The sequence below is a fragment of the Antechinus flavipes genome, chromosome 5 (assembly GCF_016432865.1).
Source record: "Antechinus flavipes isolate AdamAnt ecotype Samford, QLD, Australia chromosome 5, AdamAnt_v2, whole genome shotgun sequence".
NCBI classification, from domain to species: Eukaryota; Metazoa; Chordata; class Mammalia; order Dasyuromorphia; family Dasyuridae; genus Antechinus; species Antechinus flavipes.
The window spans coordinates 115,031,070-115,050,809 of NC_067402.1; the positions used below are offsets into that span (position 1 = coordinate 115,031,070).

Consider the following 19,740-nt stretch of genomic DNA (forward strand, 5'->3'; position numbering starts at 1 on the left):
GGAAGTAATCAGAGGGAACCCTGGAGAGAGGAGAGCAGTGGGACTGAACCTCCCCAGTGGAACTGTGAAGAGAGGGAGGGGACTAATACTAAGGAAATCCCTGGCTCTTCCAGGAACGGACGGTGGCCCAAAAGATTGATAAATTTTAGGGAAACTGAGGAACAGATCTGCCTTGGGTCCCAGAAACACAGGACTCAGTCTAGGCTCAGTTGTATCCTTGCTAGCCCATCTTTAACAGTTCTGCAAGCAGTTTCAGAAGTGAGAGTAGGGGGTCTGGAAGGAATTAGCTGTCCTCCAAGGTCTCCCTGAGAGAAAGGTGGGAAGGCCTCAGACCAGGCAGCAACCTGACTCAGCCAGAGTTGCCATTTTCCAGAATGGTGGAGCTGAGACTTTTGGAATGTTCTTGGGGCCCTTGTAGTGAGTGAGTGACTCACTGAATTTTGTGAGGAGTGGGTCTGTGGGGAACTTAGCAGACTCTTTCCCCAGGCTGTCCTCATTAGAGTCATTTATAGGGAAGTGCTGTTATTTTTTGGGGAGGACTTATAGCAGTAATATATGCTTCCCCTACTCCCCAAGAGACTGTTCTGAGAATTTGAGTAGGAAAAGGATCACAAAGCATCAGGAATAGAGCAGGTAGTGGTAGTCTTGGCTAGTGACCATGGTGGGGGGGGGGGGGGAGAGCTCTGGGGGCCCTGATAGTGACAAGCTGGAATATAAATAGCCCTCTGCTCCAAGGCTCATGTTCTGTCTGCTGGCTATGACGCGATACTAAGGAATTCCACTGTCCTGGTTGCAGCTCACCTCCCTCACCCTGCCCCCCACTCCCTCAATCTCCCTTTCCACCAAGCTATTAACATTCCACCAACAAAGTCATGAAATCATGGCAATCACTACTGTCCATTATTTGAGCTTGAGGAAAGAGTTCCCCAGGTCCTGGGCACATATGGATTTGTATCCTTGGGCCAAAAGGGTCAGGAAGGAAAGAAGCTGAAGTAGTATTCTTAAAACCTTAAAAAAAAAAAAAAGGAAAACATGATCTTTGACTCCATTGCATCCATGAGGCCCCATCCCATAAAACTGAAATTGGAGTGGGGTCCTAGGAAAGAACAATCCTGCTTATAGATTCCCAAGCCACTAGAATAGCTTGGTAGGGTGGAAAGAATGCAGCTTCGAGTGAGAGAATCTGAGTTTGAACACTCAGATCCCATTTCTGATTCTGACTCTATGAGCCTGGACAAGTCACTTGATCAACATGAGTGTCACTTCCTTCATCTATAATATAAAGTGAGAAGGCTGAACTATAAGCTTCTTGGGTCTTTTCCAGCTATAAGTTGATGACTTTATGATTTTTGAATCTGATGAGTTAATTGAAGTTTACAGTGAGGGATTTTGTGCCATTAGGACTAGAGAAATTAAGCCATCCCTATGTTGATCCTTTAGCACCAATAGGACAGTATGGTGATTCCTGGCTCCCCTTGGGGGAAAATACCAATCAATCAAGGGTAATGAAGGGAAATTCCTGTGAATACAAAAACAGTGCCTAGAGAAGGGCATAGGGTCCACAAAGAGATAGCCTTCCCTCAGCCCCAACCGCTTAGTATACAGGGGAGTGAATGGGGCAGAGGAGGGAACGTTGCCAGTAGATGTTTCCCGTCACCCCTCCACTGCCCGGCCCCTCCCCCATTGCAATCTGAGCCTGCTGCTCTCCAGGATAAATTGGGTCCTGACTCAGGGCCCACTAGTCAGTTTGACCCAGCAGGGACGGTGACTCAGCCCTCAATATAGTCCATGAGCTGTGGCCCTGGGATGGGCAGCAACATGGGGCTGGAACAGACCGTGCACAATGCTCATCTTGTCTTGCCAAAACTCCCTCCCTCCCCCCTCCCACCTCCCTGTCTCCTGGCAGAGGGCTTAGTCTATCCTCTTCCCCTGGGCCATGTGGGGTCCCCCAGGAGGTTTGCAAGGGGGTTTCATCAGCCGAGTATTTGGGGCTACAGGCTGCTTATAACCCCCTGACTCACCACCTGCTGACCTGTCCCTATAGACCCAAGCTGCCTAATCTAGCTCCTGATCCCACTTCTCCTACAGAGTAGCCTGTCAGTCACCTTCATTAATCACACTTTTCCAGTTGAGCAGAATTGGAGTCCCATATACCAAGGACCCTATTTTCTAAGAACTACAATCATTTTAGGCAAATTAGGCACATGTCTGGAACCATTAATGGTTCTTAGGGCAGGGTGAGGCTCTGGCCCTATTCATCTTAACTCAAAAAGTCTTAGACCCAACCAGATTATGGTGGCAAGCGTATTTTCCTCACACCCAAGCTTGGGCTCCAATTCTCTCCTTAAGGGGCCGACATAATCTGTCTGCTGGCCATCTCTTTACTTTCCTGACAATCTGTGGTCCAACCTCCACTTACCTAAATCTGAAACCAAGGGGTTTTCCTTAGATGTAATTTGTGGCTTTTCTCAATTTTACCTTCATACTACTTGTCATCCCTTGCCAAGCAGTCAAACCAAGTCACTGAAGTATTCCTTTTCCCTTCATTACCCTTTCCCTAGAGGTGTGCCATAGTAAACTGGGTAACTTAGAAGTCCATCAATTACAAAGAATTTTAAAAGCTTCACGAACACTGGGTTTGCTCTACAATCCCCAAGAGAGGAAGTTGGATTCTAAGGTACAGGAGAGGATTTTATATTGTCTAGGGAAGATGCTCTCAAAGAACCTTAGATTCCCAAGATGGGTATGATCTGAGGAAACAGCCTCTGGTTCAAGAAAAGGCCAGTCCATTGCAGGGAAGCTGAAAATCCATTGGTGCCCAAACCATGTGATTGCTAGTCACATCCTTCACCTAGGAATAGCCTTAACCTTGGGTTCTAGTTCAGCATTTACATCAGTTTTGCTGCAGGTTCCGGTATTACCCAGGGTACATGTACCTTCCTGGGATTTTCATTATGTATGAGGTTCTCTAGTCAATTGGCAGCTAGAGTTAGGTAAATTAATAAGGGGGATTCTCCTCCACTGAAATGGAAGAAATTGGCATCAGGTAGGCTGTGGGCAATTCCATTGCAAATGGAAGCCAGTTTACTGTTACCCCCAAAACTGTCTCAAAGGGAAGGCAGATCAGGAGATGGAGCACCTGCTCTACTCTGTACAGCTTTAACAGTAGTGGAAGTTTCCAAATTGATAATCTCCGCACTGCCCTTATGATTATTGTAATGTGGCCATCATCTAGTCTTAGTACTATTCTAAGCTACATAATATACTAGAAAAATCTATCTCCAAATGTTCTTGCTAAGTCCCTTTATTTTCTCTCCTTCCATGGGGAAAAATAAAATAAAGTGATACTAGAGACTGGTATCTGCTGAATGAACAGAAATGCTTTTCTGCTGTTATTTGTTCCCAATATAGCTAGAAAAAATGAAGTGGTCAGAGGAGAAATAGAAGATGGGCCTGAAGAAATAATGCAAGCTGGGGTCCCAGACTTCCGTGAGATAGGAAATCAAAGGTGAACTGGCTTGGCTGTCTGTGAGGTAGAGTAAACAAATAAAGAATCACAAACTCATGTCATTGAGCTGATATTTAGTTACAAGGAGCCCAGGTTCTTGTGGGAAGCAGAAGAATGGTGACAGGAACTCCCCATAGGCCTTTCTGAGCTGGGGAGACTAAGACTGCAAGTATGGGACCAACAGGAGATGGGGTCGATGGATGGGAATGTCGTTCTGGCCGGTCTGTCCTGCTGGGGGATGATGGGAACTATAGGTCCGCCATACCAGATGGCTTTGACCTCTTACTCAGTGAGGCAGAACTCTGTTTCTTGCTGGCGCATGTTTGGTAACACGTAGAGAGCCACCGCTGCAATGGCTAGGAACACCAACGGTTTCCACATTCCAAACAAGTTCTGTTGGGACCAAAAACAACAATGAGCACTAGCCTCCAGGACCCTTTCCTTGCCAGGCCAGACAAATCCTTTCTTAATAGCTTGCCACCCTTGCTGCAGACAGACCCTACTAGAGCTAGAGAGGGACCTCGCCATAACTGGGGATCAGCTGTTCCTGCCTTCTAGCTCCTCACTGAATAAGTGGTCACCTAGCCTGGACACCAACAGGCTCCATGTCCACATCTGCCTCCGACCCATTTCTCTTTATTCACTTCCCTTTTTTCACTTTTCCCCTCAGTCCAATGAAGAAGATAATGTAAAGTCACCGTGAAGGTTTGGACGGGCAAGTCCGCACGTGACTCTCAGTTGTCATGGCGATGGATGGGGGGGAGCAGGACAAAAGAGGACACCTAGAAGAAGCTACATCTTTCCTGTGCGTCCCCAAAGCAGTAGGCTGGTGCAATGACAGCTCAGCTTTGAATCCCATCTGTTTGCTAGCTGCATGACCACAGACATGTTATGACCTGGCTAAGCCTCGACTGTCTCATCTGTAAAATTTGAATACCACCCTCCAGGGTATCTACTTCCTTGGTTCTTCATGAGAATCAAATGAGATAATGTATGTAAATCATTTTGGAAACCCCATAAAGTAGATTACTAAGTATCAATTTTTTTTTCTGAGGCAATTGGAAGTGACTTGCCCAGGATCACACAGCTAGGAAGTGTTACATGTCTGAAGCCGAGGGGGCCTGAGTGGTTGGTCCAGGATCACTCAGATGGCATGTATGAGAGGCAGGCCACCCCTGACCCCAGTTCTTCCAGACTCTTCAGTCTGATCATCATTAAGATCAGTTCTCTTTGGGGATCAGGTGTGGCTTGGAGCTGTGGAATGCCAGTCTCTCTTAAAAATCAAAACCATGGATGGCTTCTGCATCAGTAGCACAGCGGATGCCCTCAGGGGCATCTGATCCAGGAGGAAGGCATGCTCACCAAAGAGCCTGCCCAAGGGTTAGCTGGATGGCCCATGAGCCCCACTAGAGCCTGTGATCTGCAGGAGGGCCCCCAATGAGCTAATTGGACACCCCGTGCAAGATTAATGGGAGATCATGGGTAAGGATCTCGGAGATGAGATGGATGAGTTCGATCTGAATTGCTGAATCGAGTCCCCAGATTGATGAGATCCTGGACCTATCAAAGTCATTAATATTATGATGACTGTAGTGATCCCCTGAAAATTTGAGGAGCAGCCAAAGAGCTGCTCTCCAAAGGTGATCCAAGGTAGCCATGGGAGATAGGAGCTGAATTTTATCCTTTCCTAATACTAGAGAACATTGCATGGTGCTTTCCAGTTGACAAGGCACTCACATACATTACCTTATTTGATCCTGAAGTAGATAAGGCATATTATTATCCTTCCCTTATAGATGATGACTCTAAGTGCTAAATGATCTGCCCAAGGTCACACACTAATAAATGGCCTCACCAGGATTAGAATTCAGATTTTCTCTTCAGTAGTCTAATACTTCTCCCCCTTCCCCTGCTTCTATTCAGCCTCAGCTAGCCCAGCAGTCACCGATTCCTTCTCAAATTCTAGATCAAATGAGTCTGAGGCTGCTAAATAGTTTAAATGGATGGGAGCTAAAAATCTTGGGTTCCCTTCTTGGGGCTTTAAAAATCTAGGTCAGGATCCAGGAGAAGACCGGGAAAAAGAGGAAACTTTAGAACAGAGTCAGCAAACTCAAGTTCTGAATGGCACTAATGGAGGTAAGCAATGCCTTTAGTTGTCACTGGCAGACCTAAAGCAAAGACGGGGAGGAAGCAAAAAAGGTAGGGTGAGGGTGGGAGACAAGAGGAAAGGAAGAGAGTCAGAATAAGGATGGAGAAGAAAACGTTCACATATGGTGAAGAATGTTGCCAGTTGCTTTAGGTTCTGCTCGGTCCCTTGCCTGACCTTGATTTTGTGAGATGTAAAAATAGAAAGAGAGGCTTTCCTCATTATTTTACAGAGGTGAAAAGTGGCCAGGAGAAAGATGGATTCGAGGTCCTGAGGACCAGTTGTCTCGGGAGACACTGGCTTCTCTCCGTGGCCACCTTCCCCCAGGTGTGCATCCTGCTGAGAGTCCCTGTTACGAGGGCCAGGTCCAGGTGGGAGGAGCCCAGCACATTTCTGCCTGGCCTGGATCCCTAGGGAGACGTCGGCTCTGGCCGGTGAGTGGGGCGGGGGGCGGGGCGACCGGGGCGCCAGCTTGTGAGCCCCCTGTGGAGGAGCTGAGAGGCCTGTGCATACTTAGTCTCTGTGGCGGCAGTGGCAGTGGTGGGGAGTCTGCTACAGGACTGACCAGGGTCCAGGTTATTCTTGCAGACCCAGGCGCAGCTTCAGAGAGAACTCAGTGGGCAGCTCTGGGTTCAATGGTGCTAGGAAAAGATGGTTAAACAAAAGCAGCAACCGTATTGGGCTTAGCAGAAGCTTTTCCACGGGAGGACCACAAGCTCTCTGTTGAGAGTACGCATCCATTCCTCTTGGGGTTTTAGAGAAGGAGGCTCGAAGACGGACAGAATCTTTGCCGGCAGTTCAAGGAGCAGCCAGGACTAGAGCCCCGGTGTTAACGCTCTGTCTTAGGCACCACGCGGAAGGAAGGGGTAATGTGGAGCAGGCAGAAAAAGCTGAGAGGGAGGGAGGAGGAGCAGGAGCAGGAGCAGGAGGAGGAGGAGGAGGGAGCAGGAGGAGGAGGAGGAGGAGGGAGCCATCAGGACCGCCTGCACCTCCCCTCTGGCACCCAGATGCTGAGGAAGCAATACGAGTACCTGTGTTAGGATGAGGTCTCAGCCCACCAGCACCAGAGCAGAGCCGATATGACCACCAGGCCTACGCGAGGCAGGGAAAAGAGGGGGGGGTCGGGGTCAGGGGGTGGCTGCAACATGTCAGGTGACAACAGAAGCACAGGGGACATATGAAGGGGGTGAGAGGAAGGCAAGAGACACGCAAACACATGAAGCCAACAGAGAGTGAAGATGGCAGAACAGAGGGGAGAGAGGAGGGAAAGAAATCACTAGGTTAAAGAGCAGGTGAGCAGCACTTCTGTCGGGGGGCCCTTGGCTCTCCCCGCCTGTGGCTGGAAGCAGGAGCGAAGCTACAGAGGCTGAGCCGAGGCCCCAGCCCCCAGCCAGGAGAGGAGGCGCCGTCGGGGCTCGGCACGTGGCCCTGCTTTGTTTTCCAGGCCAACGGCCCGGCTGAGCTCTTGGCACCCCTTGGAGGGGAAGGGGCCTGGAGAGGCCTCGCCTGCCAGGGCGCCCCCCCACCTGCCCACCGCCCCCTGCCCGGCCTCTCTCCAAGGCTCCCCTTCTTCCCTTCCCTCTGGCTGCAGAGCCGGAACCCTGCCCTTGCCAGACCCCGGAGCCACACGCCTGCGCCACTCCAGCTCTCCGGCCTAGCTCAAGGACAATGGCTCATCCCTCTAAGGGATGCCCACATTTTTTTTTCCAGAAGGCTTTACAGGATAAGAGTTTTCTTCTACCAGTCCTCCCCTCCCCTAGCCCCAGTTTAAAAACAGATACTGCTAGAGGAGAAAAGAAGCAGGAGGGAGGAGAGGGAAAAACCAAGAGTTCCTGAGGCCCTGGATTGGGTCAAGAATAATTCTAGTCTAGAAGGCCCGCAGTCACCCCAGAGGGGCCACGAGGGGTTAGTTCTGGGTCCTCCCGAGAGGCTGGCTGAGGTCTGGCTTGGCCCCGACGGGGGAGGCCAGGAAGCTGCGGGCCTCCCTGTCTCCTTACTGCTCAGGAGGAGGCGGTGTCACTGCTCACCTGTGGGCCCCGAGGGAAGGCGGGATGGCGCCACAGGCCCTGGCTTTGGTTTCCCAGGGTCAGTGGCGCTTTGGGGATTGCTCCTTAGGAAGTTTACTAAGGCTCTGCCCGGCTGGAGGGCAAGTCCGCTTCTCTCCCACGTGCCTGCCCAGCCTTCTCTCAGGCTTACGGACAGCTCCTTGCGCCATTTCTTCTTGCCCACACCCCTGTGCCGGGTTCCCCACTGTGTGCTGAGGTGCCCTGCCCCGGGTCCTCTGCCCCCAGCCCAGGCTGCAGTTACCTTTTTGCTCTCAGGGATCTTGATGGTGGTGGGGTCCTTGGGCTCTGACTTGGTGACTTCTTCCTCCTGTCTGGCGTCCTGCACATTCATCTGCTCTAGTGATTCATCCTCAAAGCAGCCTACCTGTCCCCACAGGTCATCTGGCCCATCGTCCAGTCGGTCTTGGAATTCTACGTGCTTTACCACGGGCACTATTATACAGTTGGCCACGGGTTCTGTCTCAGACTCGGACTCGGACTCAGACTCAGACTCGGACTCGGGCTCGGGCTCGGGCTCAGGCTCGGGCTCGGGCTCGGGCTCGGGCTCAGGCTCAGGATCTGGCTCTTCCTCTGGCCCTTCCTCTGGCTCATCTTCCTCCGTCATCTCCTGGAAGAGCAGCTCTTCATCCTCCAGGGTCTCACACAGCTCCTCAGGCTCCTCCTCCTTTCCCAGTTCACACGAGCTGGCCTTATAGTACAGAACCACCTCTAGCTCCTGACTCTGTGGAGAGAGAGGAGGAAGGTGAGTGAGCACAGGGTTGCTGGGAGGGCTTCTCAAGAAAACCATGTTTTGTGAGAGTACTGGACCACGTGTCCACTGACAAAGCACTGCAGGATAACGTTCATGGTCAGCCTTCGTGGAGTCTACTTATTGAAAAAAGTCAAAAGCTTCTAAACACAGCTAGTTAGGATTGACATCGTCTGCCCTCCCGCCCTTCTTCCCCAGCAGCTACCAGCCACGAGGCACCCCAGTCTCCCTTTTAACACTTCCCCTAACAAAACCCCATTTCTTCCAATTGAATTTCCATTTCAGCCAACCCTCTCTCCTCAGTTGGTTCAATCATTTGAAAGAAAAGCTTCCCTGACTCTTCATATCGCTATATTTGTTTCCTCAAGAGTAGATACCCCAGGTTCCAGAACGTGTGGCTGGGCCCTTGGAGACCAAACCATAGAGTGTAGCATCCGTAGCCCCTCCAGACAGAAGCTGGAAGGGCTTTTACACAGCTCTCTCCTGCCAATCTGTCCATCGTTGGCCAGGAAGCAGGGATTCTTTATCTGAGGTCTGTGAACTTCTTTTTAAGAATGATATTTTGATAACTAGACTTGAATCTATTTGATTAAGTTTAAAATTCTGTGCATTTTATTTCATGCTTTATTTTTAAAATGCTGAAATTCTGAGAAAGGTCCATGAGTGCCCCAAGGTGAAGAAGCCCAACCATGAAGTTAGACCGAAGGCGCTGCCCTAAGCCCCCCAAGCCTCGGGAGCTCCCTGGCAGGAGCCACTTACCTGGCTGCTCCTTTGGTGCTCACCTGGCTGCCAGTCACGCAGAACGCCTTGCCGCTTTTGAGGCCCGTCCTCTCCATCACTTTGCTGATATCACTGGCGCTGCTGTCACACCAGTCCACGGTCTCCTTCGGCGCCGGGGGGCACACCTTCTCAGCCTTGAGCTGCCAAAGCTCCTCCTGGCAGTATTGCAGCTGACATTCCAGTTGTTCTTGCACGGCCAGAAGCCGGCTCTGCTCATCAATGCTAGCTTGGTACTGCAGCTGCAGCTCTCGGAGCTTGGCCTGGAGCTCTTTGTACTGTAGATTTAGGGGAAGTGGGGTCAGTCAGACAAAAAGGAACCTGGCCTCTGGGCACTGCCCCCAGCCTGACACCACCACAGGAGAGACCACACTGCAATATGTGTGTCTCAAAGAAGGACACATGAGAGAGAAAATGGTAGAAGGAACAGAAAAGATGTCTCTTGCTTGGCCTTAAAATAGCTATTGACTCAATGATATAGATTCAGTGAGCCATTTTTAAAAATTATTGTTTTTAATTATATAGTAGTAGCTAGGGAGAGCTGGGTGGTGGTGCAGTAGATACAGCATTGGGCCTGGGTCAGGAAAAGCTGAATTCAAATCTGGTCTCACTAACCATATGGTGTGGGTAAGTTCCTTAACCCTGCTTGCCTCAATTTGCCTCAGTTTCCTCACCTGTAAAATGAGCTGAAGAAGGAAATGGCAAAGCACTCTAGGACCTTGGCCAAGAAAACCCCAAATGGAATTATTTAGAATCAGATGGGACTAAACAACAACAAAACACTAGCTAGCTCTTATATAGCACTTTTATTTGAAAAGCACTTTACATGGCATCTCCTCTGGGCCTCACAAAATCCCTGTGAAATTGGTTCTATTATTATCATCCCTATTTGTCAGGTGAGGAAATAAAGGCCAAGAGAGGTTAAATGTCTGAGTCAGGATTGGAACTCAGGTCTTCTTCCTGACTCCCAGTCTAACCCTCTAACCATTGCAGGCTAATCACATTTTTTGTTAATTGAAAATCTCCTGAGGAACAATTGTATTGTCCACTTCTGGCTCCTGAGACCTGAAGGAAGATCCCACAGGACACAGTATGGGGAGACAGGTAGAGGAAGATAGCAGAGAGCTTCTGTTCTGCACTTCAGCCTCTGCCTTGTCTTCCCCAGGATTCCTCCCTCCTTTTGCAGGGACTCATGTCGATCAGTCTGCACTCTCCTTGTCTTGTGAGTGCCTGATCAGATTGTGACCAATGGCTCTAAAGGGAGAGCGAGGACCAGGAGCAGGCCAGCTGGGCCCCTGCGGCCCCCGGGCAGCGTCCCCAAGAGCCTCCTCCGGAGGCAGCGACCCTCACAAGGCCCCACTGCACTTACCTCCGGACTGTTCTGGGGCAGGACGACGGGAGGGGGCTCTTCCATTTTCTTGCTCTCTTCGCACTCCCTGAGCTCCTCCTGGCAGAGTTCGAGCTCCTCCTGGAGACAGCTTAGCCTCCTCAGTAACTGCATCATATCTAGCTGCAATTGGCTGTGCTCACCTTGGCTGATCAAGTACATGGACTTTACTGCCTGCAGCCTGTTCATCACACAAGCAACTACCTCCTGGACCTGTTGAGGGACAGAATTGTCATGAACTTCTGGGCACTGCCAGGGGCAGATACCTGCTGGCGGGGGCAGCGGGGTTGGGCGGGGGCCCCGGCACCCAGGCTGGTGGGCTGGGTGGGAGGAGAACTTCTCAGACACAGTTATGTACCCTCCCAGGGACCCCAAGCACCCCGGCTCCCCAACCACTACCTCCGAGTCCTCGCTGTCATTGCAGTAGTCCTCGCTGCTATAGCTGCTGCTGCTGCTGCTGATATAACTCCTTCCAAAACCGGTCCTGTTGTCGAAGCTCAGCCGTGGAGTCAGAGATTGCAGCAGCTGCATCTCCTCCTGGCAGAGCTGCAGGTCGTGCTGCAGCCTCTTGCGCTCCTCCAGCAGCCTGCCTTGCTCCTGCTGCAGCTGCTCCTGTTCCACGTTGCTGGTCTGGTACAGCACGTGCAGCTCCTGGATCTTGATGGATAGTTCACTTGGCTGCAGAGGGAGAGGCAGAGGGTGCCATGGCCTTAGGAAATGCAGCCCCCCCATTGGTCTCATAGGCCGCTCTGCAGGGGTGCAGGGTCATGCATCGGCAGTGGCAGGAGGGTCACCAGGGCTCTAGGCCTGGCTTTAGCTCTTTCCTGCTCACCTAATGGATTTAGGGACTGTTCCTCAGACAGGGCTTGGAGTCACTCAGCTTTGCTAAGTGTGAGATCTGTTCCCCGAACAGGGTTCCGGGGTGCATGGGGCCCTGCACTCCCATTCTCTAGCTCCTGGCCTGCATTTCCAGTAGTTTCTGTAGGATCTCCTTGATTCTGCTCCATCCTGTCTACCGAGACCAATGCTTCTACTTAACTGCGCCAGCCTCTGAGCTTTTCATACTCTGCCTCTTTTCTTAGAAATGTCCTGTCTCAAAGGGACCTGTATGTGCCAAAATGTTTGTGGCAGCCCTGTTTGTAGTGGCTAGAAACTGGAAAATGAATGGATGCCCATCAATTGGAGAATGGCTGGGTAAATTGTGGTATATGAACGTTATGGAATATTATTGCTCTGTAAGGAATGACCAGCAGGATGAATACAGAGAGGCTTGGAGAGACCTACATGGACTGATGCTAAGTGAGATGAACAGAACCAGGAGATCATTATACACTTCGACAACGATATCGTATGAGGATGTATTCTGATGGAAGTGGATTTCTATGACAAAGAGACCTAACTGAGTTTCAATGGATAAATGATGGATAGAAACAGCTACAGCCAAAGAAGGAACACTGGGAAATAAATGTGAACTATTTGCATTTTTTATTTTCTTCCCGAGTTATTTTTACCTTCTGAATCCAATTCTCCCTGTGCAGCGGGAGAACTGTTCGGTTCTGCAAATATGTATTGTATCTAGGATATACTGCAACATATTTAACATATATAGGACTGCTTGCCATCTTGGGGGGGGTGGAGGGAGGGAGGGGAAAAAACGAAACATAAGCGAGTACAAGGGATAAAGTTGTAAAAAAAAATTATCGTGGCATGGATTCTGTCAATACAAAGTTATTATTAAATAAAATAAAATTAAAAAAAAAAGAAATGTCCTGTCTCTATAAAATCCTCCCCAACTCTGCTAAGACCCCAAATTTGGGTTTCCCAGAGAAACCTCCAGGATTCCCATGCTTCTTCTCTAATGGCTGACCTCCTGGTCCTCACCTGTTGCTGAACTCAAGACCCACTAACCCTTTGCTCTTTCTGGACACCCAGTGTTAGCTCTCCCGGGTCCATCCGGAATGGTTCCTAGCCCATCCAAATCCCAGCACCAACAGTATGAGTTCTAAGAACTTGACACACTGGGATGTGTTCCCTAAATGTAATTTGTTAATGAACAGTTTGTTGTGGTCATTGAAATGTTGTGGATTTTTTTTTAAATGGGATCTATAGAAAATTGGACTGTCAACTAAAAATAAGTGGCTCTATTAACTTTGGTGAAAAGGAACTCAAATGGCAACTAAATGCCACATTTTAAATGCTAAAATCATGGAGTTGTAGAGTCAACAGTAACTTAACCCTGTCTGCCTTGGTTTTCTCATCTATCAAACCTCTCCAGTATCTGTACCAGAAAACCCCAAGTGGGATCCCACAGAATTGAACATACCCCAAAGAACCAAATAACCACAAAACCTTGTTTTACAAATGAGGAAATAGGGGTAAAAAAGTGGTTGGAAGGAGAGAGGCTGGCAGTGTGGCACTGTGCTGGGTGCCCATTTGTTGCTTGCACTGGCCCTGGGCTGGGCTTCTAGGCCCTTCTTCATCCAAGCCTCCAGAGCAGCACCTACAGCTGGATGGCAGACTTGGGGTGATGCCATCCTTCTGCCTCCAGCAGTAGTGGTCTCTGCTTCCCTTTAGGAAGGCCCCAGTGGTCCTGTCCCCAAGCAGCCCTGGCTGCACTTACTTTGCTACTTTTATCTCCAGATGATGACTTTTCTTGGATGGGAAACCCTGTCTGGCTCTCCCTTAAATGTCGAAGCTCTTCCTGCACCTCGACTTGCTCCTTTAACAGCTGTTCCTGACTCTCCACCAGTTTTTTTTGCTCTTCTTGCCGGGTTTGATAGCTGGTCTGTAGTTCTTCCAATTCACCCAACTTGTCCAACAACTCTTGACTCTATGGGGATGAGGTGGAAGGGTGGTTACCAAGGAGTGTTGTGCCTTGCCCACTCCTTTGCCTGATCCCTCCCTCCCAAGGGCCTTCCCTGACTGGCCTGGCCTAATGGAAGGGTGATCTATTTGGTGATCTGCTACTCAAGATAGATGACAAAGAGATTGAACTACACCAGTCAGGGGCCACATTAAAAAAGGCTGTAGTTAGCATTTTGTCCATTAAGTAGCTCAAATCTTGTTCTTAATAACCACTTGAGGGAAGGGTGGACAAGAAAGAAATCCAGCTGCCACCCTTTCAATTTCTCCTTTCAGGTACAAGAAAAGTCAGAGCGTATCTAAAGTCATGAGCCCCCTCTATTCTCCCCCTCCCCATAAGCCCCTTCTACTCCTCCCATGAATCCCCCCTCTATCCTTCCCTCTATAAGCCCTTTCTGCTCTCCTCCCTGTGAACCACCTGTTTCCCTCCATACCCCTTCTGCTTTCCCAAGAGGGAAAAGCAGAGGGAAAGAGCAAGCCCAGAGGTAGAAGCAAGGCCCAGGAATAGAACCCAATGTTCCGATCCCCTGCCAGTGCTTTAGTCACCAGAAACAGGGCCTTGGAAGGAACTTGATGAAAGCATGATCCCCCTCTGCTCTCCTCTCCCCATTAGCCCCCTCTGCTTTTCCCCTCTCTATGAGCCCCTCTCTGCTCTCCTCCCCCTTTCCTCCCCCATGAACCTCCCTCTAGTCTTCCCTCTATGAGCCCCCTCTGCTCTCCTCCTCCCCATAAGCCCCTCTGCTCTTTTCTCCCTCCTCCCTCTAATACCATTACCTTCTGGAGGAGGTTGGGCTTGGGCACAGGGAAGGTGAGCCTGTGTAGCTCCTCCTGCAGCTGGCCCTGCTCCTCCTGCAGCCTCCTCTGATTCTCCAGGAGCTCGGCTTGCTCAAACTGCAGTTGGGCCAGTTCTTTCTGGCTGGAGTTGTACAGTTCCTGCAATTCTTTCAGCTTAGCCACCAGGTCCTCGCACTGTGGAGGAGGGAAGGTGGAATCTGTATCTGGTCATCTTGGGAAAGCCCACTACTCTTCTCCCTGCCCTGAGCTCAGCACACCCTCCCTCTTGTGCCCCTTCTTCCTTTTGAATCTGACCTCCACTCAGCCATTAGATTTTGGGATACAGCATCTTCTAAAAATTGTTTTCATGATCAGGTCATAGTAATAGCAGCTAACACATAGTGCTTTCTACATATCAACTCCTATAATCCCCACACCATGTGAGGGTCAGTGAAGCTACAATCCCACTTTTACAGACGAGGAAACTGAGGCAGACAGACCTGGCCAGGGTCACACAAATAGTAGGTATCTGAAGGTTATATTTGTACTTGGCCCCCAAAGCGCTCCACCCGTCCCACCAACAAGCTGCTCTGAACAAGGTCTATTTTCTATGTGGCTGGAGGAGGAGGAGAGGTAAAGTGATCCTTCTTTTTTTGTCCCTTTCCCCTGGTACACGAACCCTCTGATTCCGGAGGACTTCTGGCCTGGCCATCCTCTAAATACCTGAGTAACCCTGATCCTAGAGCAGGGAGAGGGCTGAGGTGGGGCTGGGGCTGCAGACAGGGGCTCCCTCAGGCAGACATCGGGAGAGAACAGACACCCAGAGAACAGCCAGGGGCACCAGTGTGCCCTCACATGGGAGCAGCCAGCAGCCCTCCTTCATGAGCATCTTACCTCTTTCTCCCCCAGGCTTTCAGATCTCTCCATCTATATCAGCCCCCATTAAGATAATTACCAATGTCTGGGTACCTTAATAATGAGGAGGAAAAAGCAAAAGCCATTGATTCTGCTTCCATCCCTGCAAAGAGGTGAGGTGAGAGGCTCAGTCTGAAGGGGGCCAAAGAGAAGGGCAGAGAAGGAGGCGAGCAAGCCCAGAGGTATCCAAAGTTTCTGCAAGGCCCAGGAATAGAACCCAGATGTTCCGCTCCCCTGCTAGTGCTTTAGTCACCAGATACAGGGCCTTGGAAGGAACCTACCTCCTTTTCTCTCCACAGTATGCACCTGTCTACTGTGATAATGAGGTGTGCACAGAAGATCTGTGTCTGTGCTTCTCCTTGGATTAAAAGATGGTGGCAATAATTCCACCATCTATTGTTTTGTGAGAACCCCAGCAACAAGAGAGCACAGCAAATAGAGTCAGGAAGATCTGAATTCTAATCCTGCCTCAGACACCTACTAGCCATGACCCCGGGCAAGTCCTTTCACCTCTGCCTCAGTTTTCACATCTGAAAAGTGAGAATAATGATAGCAACTACCTTCCAGGGTTGTGCCTTGCAACCCATAAAGCACCAGATAGGCTAACTACCATCAAGGCCTTTCTAAATTTCTGCTTCAGCAGCTAGTGGACTGAGGGATAACTTGGAGATAGGAAGACGAGTTCAGAAGCCTCTGATACTTACTAGCTGTGTGATCCTGGTCAAGTCCCCTAATGTTTGCCTGCCTGATTTTCCTTATCTTTAAAGAAGGCTAAGAGCACCTCTCTTTGGTTGTTGTGAGGATAAATGAAATGACCTATGTAAAAGGTGCTAGATAAAGAGCATATTATTTTCCTTATGGTTGTCCACATTTTCCAGATTTTAGACTGGGGGACCTAGGCTAGTCCCCCGCCAGGCAGGGCAGTTTCAGCAGGCTCTCAGGCTTCTCTTCCTAGCTGTGTATCTCTGGGCAGCTTCTCATTCCACAGGAGGGGATGCCCTGAGCTTTGCATCCCCTGAGAGAACCTCCCTACTTCTTTTGTGGACATTTACCTTGTTTGGCTTGTTATCCTGGTTCTGCGCATTCCGGAGCATCTCCAAATCCTGATGGCAGAAGTCAAGAGCTTCCTGCAGCTCCTGCTGCACTTGGAGATGGTGGGCCTGCTTCTCCTTACTGTCCTGATACAGAATCTCCAGGTCTTGAATCCTGGCCTCCAAGTCTTTGTTCTATGATATAGGAGGCAATCACTGAAATCATCCTAGCATCCTTTCACCATATTCTCAGCCTTTTTCCTCTATGATCAAAAGGAGATTCCCGGACCTGTTCAGCCTCATCTTTTGTTCTATGGGGCTACCAAGAGTAGATCAATTCCCAACATGCCCTAATGCATGAAAAGTCTGCAAGCTGCTTAGATGCAAAGTTGAAGGAAGCATGGGGCTTCAAACAGCCCTGAATCTCCAATCTCTCCCAATCTCTTCTCCTTTTGTTCATTATTCCAAGGGGCTCTTGCTCCCCTCATCTCCCACAGAACTCCAAAGATTCTCTCTTGCCATGCTCTCTCTCACCTAAGATTGCCTTTACCTTTTTAAGAACCTCCCGATTGGCGGCCTCTGCAGCTTTGAGGCGTTCTACCTCCATTCCACAAAACTCCAGATCCTCCTGTAATTTCTCTTGTGCATCCAAGAGTCGACAGTTTTCCTCCTGGCTTTTGCAGTACCGATTCTGCAATTCGTCAACCTTACATTTCAGCTCCTATAGTGGAGGAGGACTTTGGGCAGTGCAGTTAGCCTTGGAGAGCCTTACCTGTTTACCTCTCTGCCTAGTTCATTTGGACACTAAAAAGTGTGCAAGTTGCTTAGATGCAAAGTTGAGGGAAGTCTGGGGCTGCAAACAGCCCTGAATCTCCAATCTCTCCTAATTTCTTCTCCTTTTGCTCATTATTCCAAGGGGCTCTTGCTCCCCCCATCTCCCACAGAACCCCAAAGAGAAGACTCTCTCTTGCCATGCTCTCCCTCACCTCAGATTGCTTTTACCTTCTTAAAAGCCTCCTGGTTGGCGGCCTCTGCAGCTTTGAGGCGTTCTACCTCCATTCCACAAAATTCCAGATCCTCCTGTAATTTCTCTTGTGCATCCAAGAGTCGACAGTTTTCCTCCTGGCTTTTGCAGTATCGATTCTGAAATTCTTCAGCTTTACACTTCAGTTCCTGTAGTGGAGAAGGACTTTGGGCAATGCAGCTAGCCTTAGAGAACCTTACCTGTTTACCTCTCTGCCTAGCTCACTTGGGCACTGAAAAGTTGCTCAGATGCAAAGTTGAGGGAAGCATGAGGTTGCAAACAGCCCTAAATCACCAATCTCTCCCAATCTCTCCTCCTTTTGCTCATTACTGCAAGGGGCTCTTGCTCCTCCCATCTCCCACAAACCCCCAAAGAGAAGACTCTCTCTTGCCATGCTCTCCCTCACCTCAGATTGCTTTTACCTTCTTAAAAGCCTCCTGGTTGGCGGCATCCACACTTTTGAGGCGTTCTACCTCCATTCCACAAAATTCCAGGTCCTCCTGTAACTTTTCCTGGGCATCCAAAAGCCGGCAGTTTTCCTCCTGGCTTTTGCAGTACCGATTCTGCAAATCTTCAAGCTTGGCCTTCAGCTCCTATGGTGGAAAAGAACTTTGGGCAGTGCAGTTAGCTTTGGAGAGCCTTATCTGTTCACCTCTTTGCCTAGCTCATTCAGATACTGACAGCCTGGAGACCTTTCCTCTCCTCACCTCCTCTCTCTTCTCCTCTTCTTTTCCTCTTTCCTCTGTCCTTTCCTCCCCTCTGAAGTCCTCTCCTCTCCCCTTTCCTCTTTTCCTCATCCTCCTTTCTCCTCTCTTCTTGTCCTTTTTTTTTCTTACCCTTTCCTCTCCTTTTCTTTTCTTTCTTTCCTTTCTTTCCCCTTTACTTAATTGGCTCCACATCTTCTCTGATGCAGCTACCTAGATGAAGCTGTAGGTCTTCAGTGATCCAGGCAGTACTACATAGATCCTGCCCTCCTTCTGGGGAAATGTCCTACCTGTCCTTTACCCACAGGTCATGCAAAAGCCCTCTCACTGATCCTAACTCTTCTTCTATTTTCTGTCTCCCCCAAAGCCTCAACACAGCATATATCAACCTCTTCCTTCATTTCTCACTGCTGCCATTACCTTCTCATTTTTGTTGCTTTCTGCAAGGGATCCCCTCTTAACCATGAGCTTACGTTGCTCTTCTTTACTTGCAAGAAGCTCTCCCTGAAGTTGGTTCCGTGCCTTTATGAGACTTGCCTGCTCTGACTGGCTCTCTTGGTACTTCCTCTGCAGCTCAGCCAGTTTTTTCATCAGCTCATCCGTCTGTGATGAAGAAGACGTGAGCAAGTATGGTTACCACCAGATATGGCAAGGCCTTCCATACTGTTGTTTGGTTCCTCCTTAGATACAGATACCTTGAGGAACTTCCTTTATGTCTCAATTTATTCTCTCCTCTGATGCATTCAGAAATCATTAGTGCTTCCAGAATGCAGCATTGCATGGATCCCAAAATTGGTCCCCATAGGCTAAACCTCTGAATTAAGATCAAAGATTAGTTAAGTCTAGCCTGGCATCAGGTCTCCTTCCCTCACCTGGCGAGGCAACTTCTAGCAGGTACCTCCTTTACCCTTCTCTCCTTCCTTCCCCTGAGAAGGAGTTACCTGGCTTTTGATAAGGGCATCCTGGGAACTTCTCAGCCGATGAATGTCATCCTTGCAATTCATCAGCTCCCTCTGCAGGCGCTTCTGCTCTTCCTCACTGGCCCGATGCACCTTCTGTAACTCTTGTAGTTCAATGTGCAGGTCCTTACACTGGAAGGAGGATGGCAGGGAAAGCTTATGAACACAGGGAGCAGAGCTTGGGGAAGGTAAGGCGGCAGAGAAGGATTTCAGTTACAAACACCCCCATGTTGTCTGTGTAGATAGCATACCCATTCAATTAGACCCTAAGTGCTTTCCCAGCAGGGACTGAGTGGTTTCTCATCCTTGTGTCCCTGGCCTTTCACAGAGTGGGTGCTTTTGAAAAAGTTCACAGAACAGAATAGAGCTGTTTATCCCTAGGCCACCACAGGGGAAAAGTGAAGAGGCAGAAAGTATGCTTCCTTGATGGTGCCCACCTTTTTTTGCATCTCCTGCACGTGCCCCTCAGCACCGTGAAGCTGTTGCCGAAGGTTTTCAGATTCTTCCTCCTCCTCTTCTTCTTCCTCCTCACAGGGGTATAGGATATCCACAAACATATCCATTCCTGAAGTCTGACATGCAGCCGTTGACATCATCTTCTTTGACCATCTTTCTGCCATCCTCATTTCTCTGTAACCCACATCCCCAAAGCCACAATGGGACAGTGTTATGTCTGCCAATACCATCCAAGGCCGGACAACAAGAGACTCTACTTGGATGAAATCCTCAACTAAGCACTAAGCTAGATTCCTAGAGAGCTGCACCTACCACAGTCTTCCAAGGCTAGTGGGTTCTGGGATGGATCTAAGACAAGCCTGGGGCTTAGCTCGGGACCGGTT

At 49.6% G+C, this 19,740-nt stretch overlaps 1 protein-coding gene across 8 annotated transcripts in view; it reads right to left on the reverse strand.

Moving 5' to 3' along the window:
• Window positions 1-3,565: 3,565 nt before the first annotated feature.
• Window positions 3,566-19,740, reverse strand: part of CCDC136 (coiled-coil domain containing 136) — a 29,072-nt gene continuing 12,897 nt past the window's right edge. For 4 of the 8 annotated variants that reach the window (XM_051961920.1, XM_051961918.1, XM_051961923.1 and 1 more), the window contains 15 exons: window positions 19,339-19,531; window positions 18,884-19,033; window positions 18,363-18,545; window positions 17,661-17,831; window positions 17,217-17,387; window positions 16,765-16,935; window positions 16,236-16,409; window positions 14,269-14,463; window positions 13,253-13,462; window positions 11,029-11,310; window positions 10,615-10,845; window positions 9,251-9,523; window positions 7,962-8,441; window positions 6,686-6,746; window positions 3,566-3,901 (listed from right to left, as the gene is read on the reverse strand). In XM_051961920.1, coding sequence (XP_051817880.1) covers window positions 3,795-3,901; window positions 6,686-6,746; window positions 7,962-8,441; window positions 9,251-9,523; window positions 10,615-10,845; window positions 11,029-11,310; window positions 13,253-13,462; window positions 14,269-14,463; window positions 16,236-16,409; window positions 16,765-16,935; window positions 17,217-17,387; window positions 17,661-17,831; window positions 18,363-18,545; window positions 18,884-19,033; window positions 19,339-19,531 — 3,052 coding nt within the window. In that variant the 3' untranslated portion in view covers window positions 3,566-3,794. Of the gene's footprint in view, window positions 3,902-6,685; window positions 6,793-7,961; window positions 8,442-9,250; window positions 9,524-10,614; window positions 10,846-11,028; window positions 11,311-13,252; window positions 13,463-14,268; window positions 14,464-16,235; window positions 16,410-16,764; window positions 16,936-17,216; window positions 17,388-17,660; window positions 17,832-18,362; window positions 18,546-18,883; window positions 19,034-19,338; window positions 19,532-19,740 lie in introns of all 8 variants that reach the window. The other 4 variants (XM_051961919.1, XM_051961922.1, XM_051961924.1 and 1 more) reach the window with 4 other exon arrangements.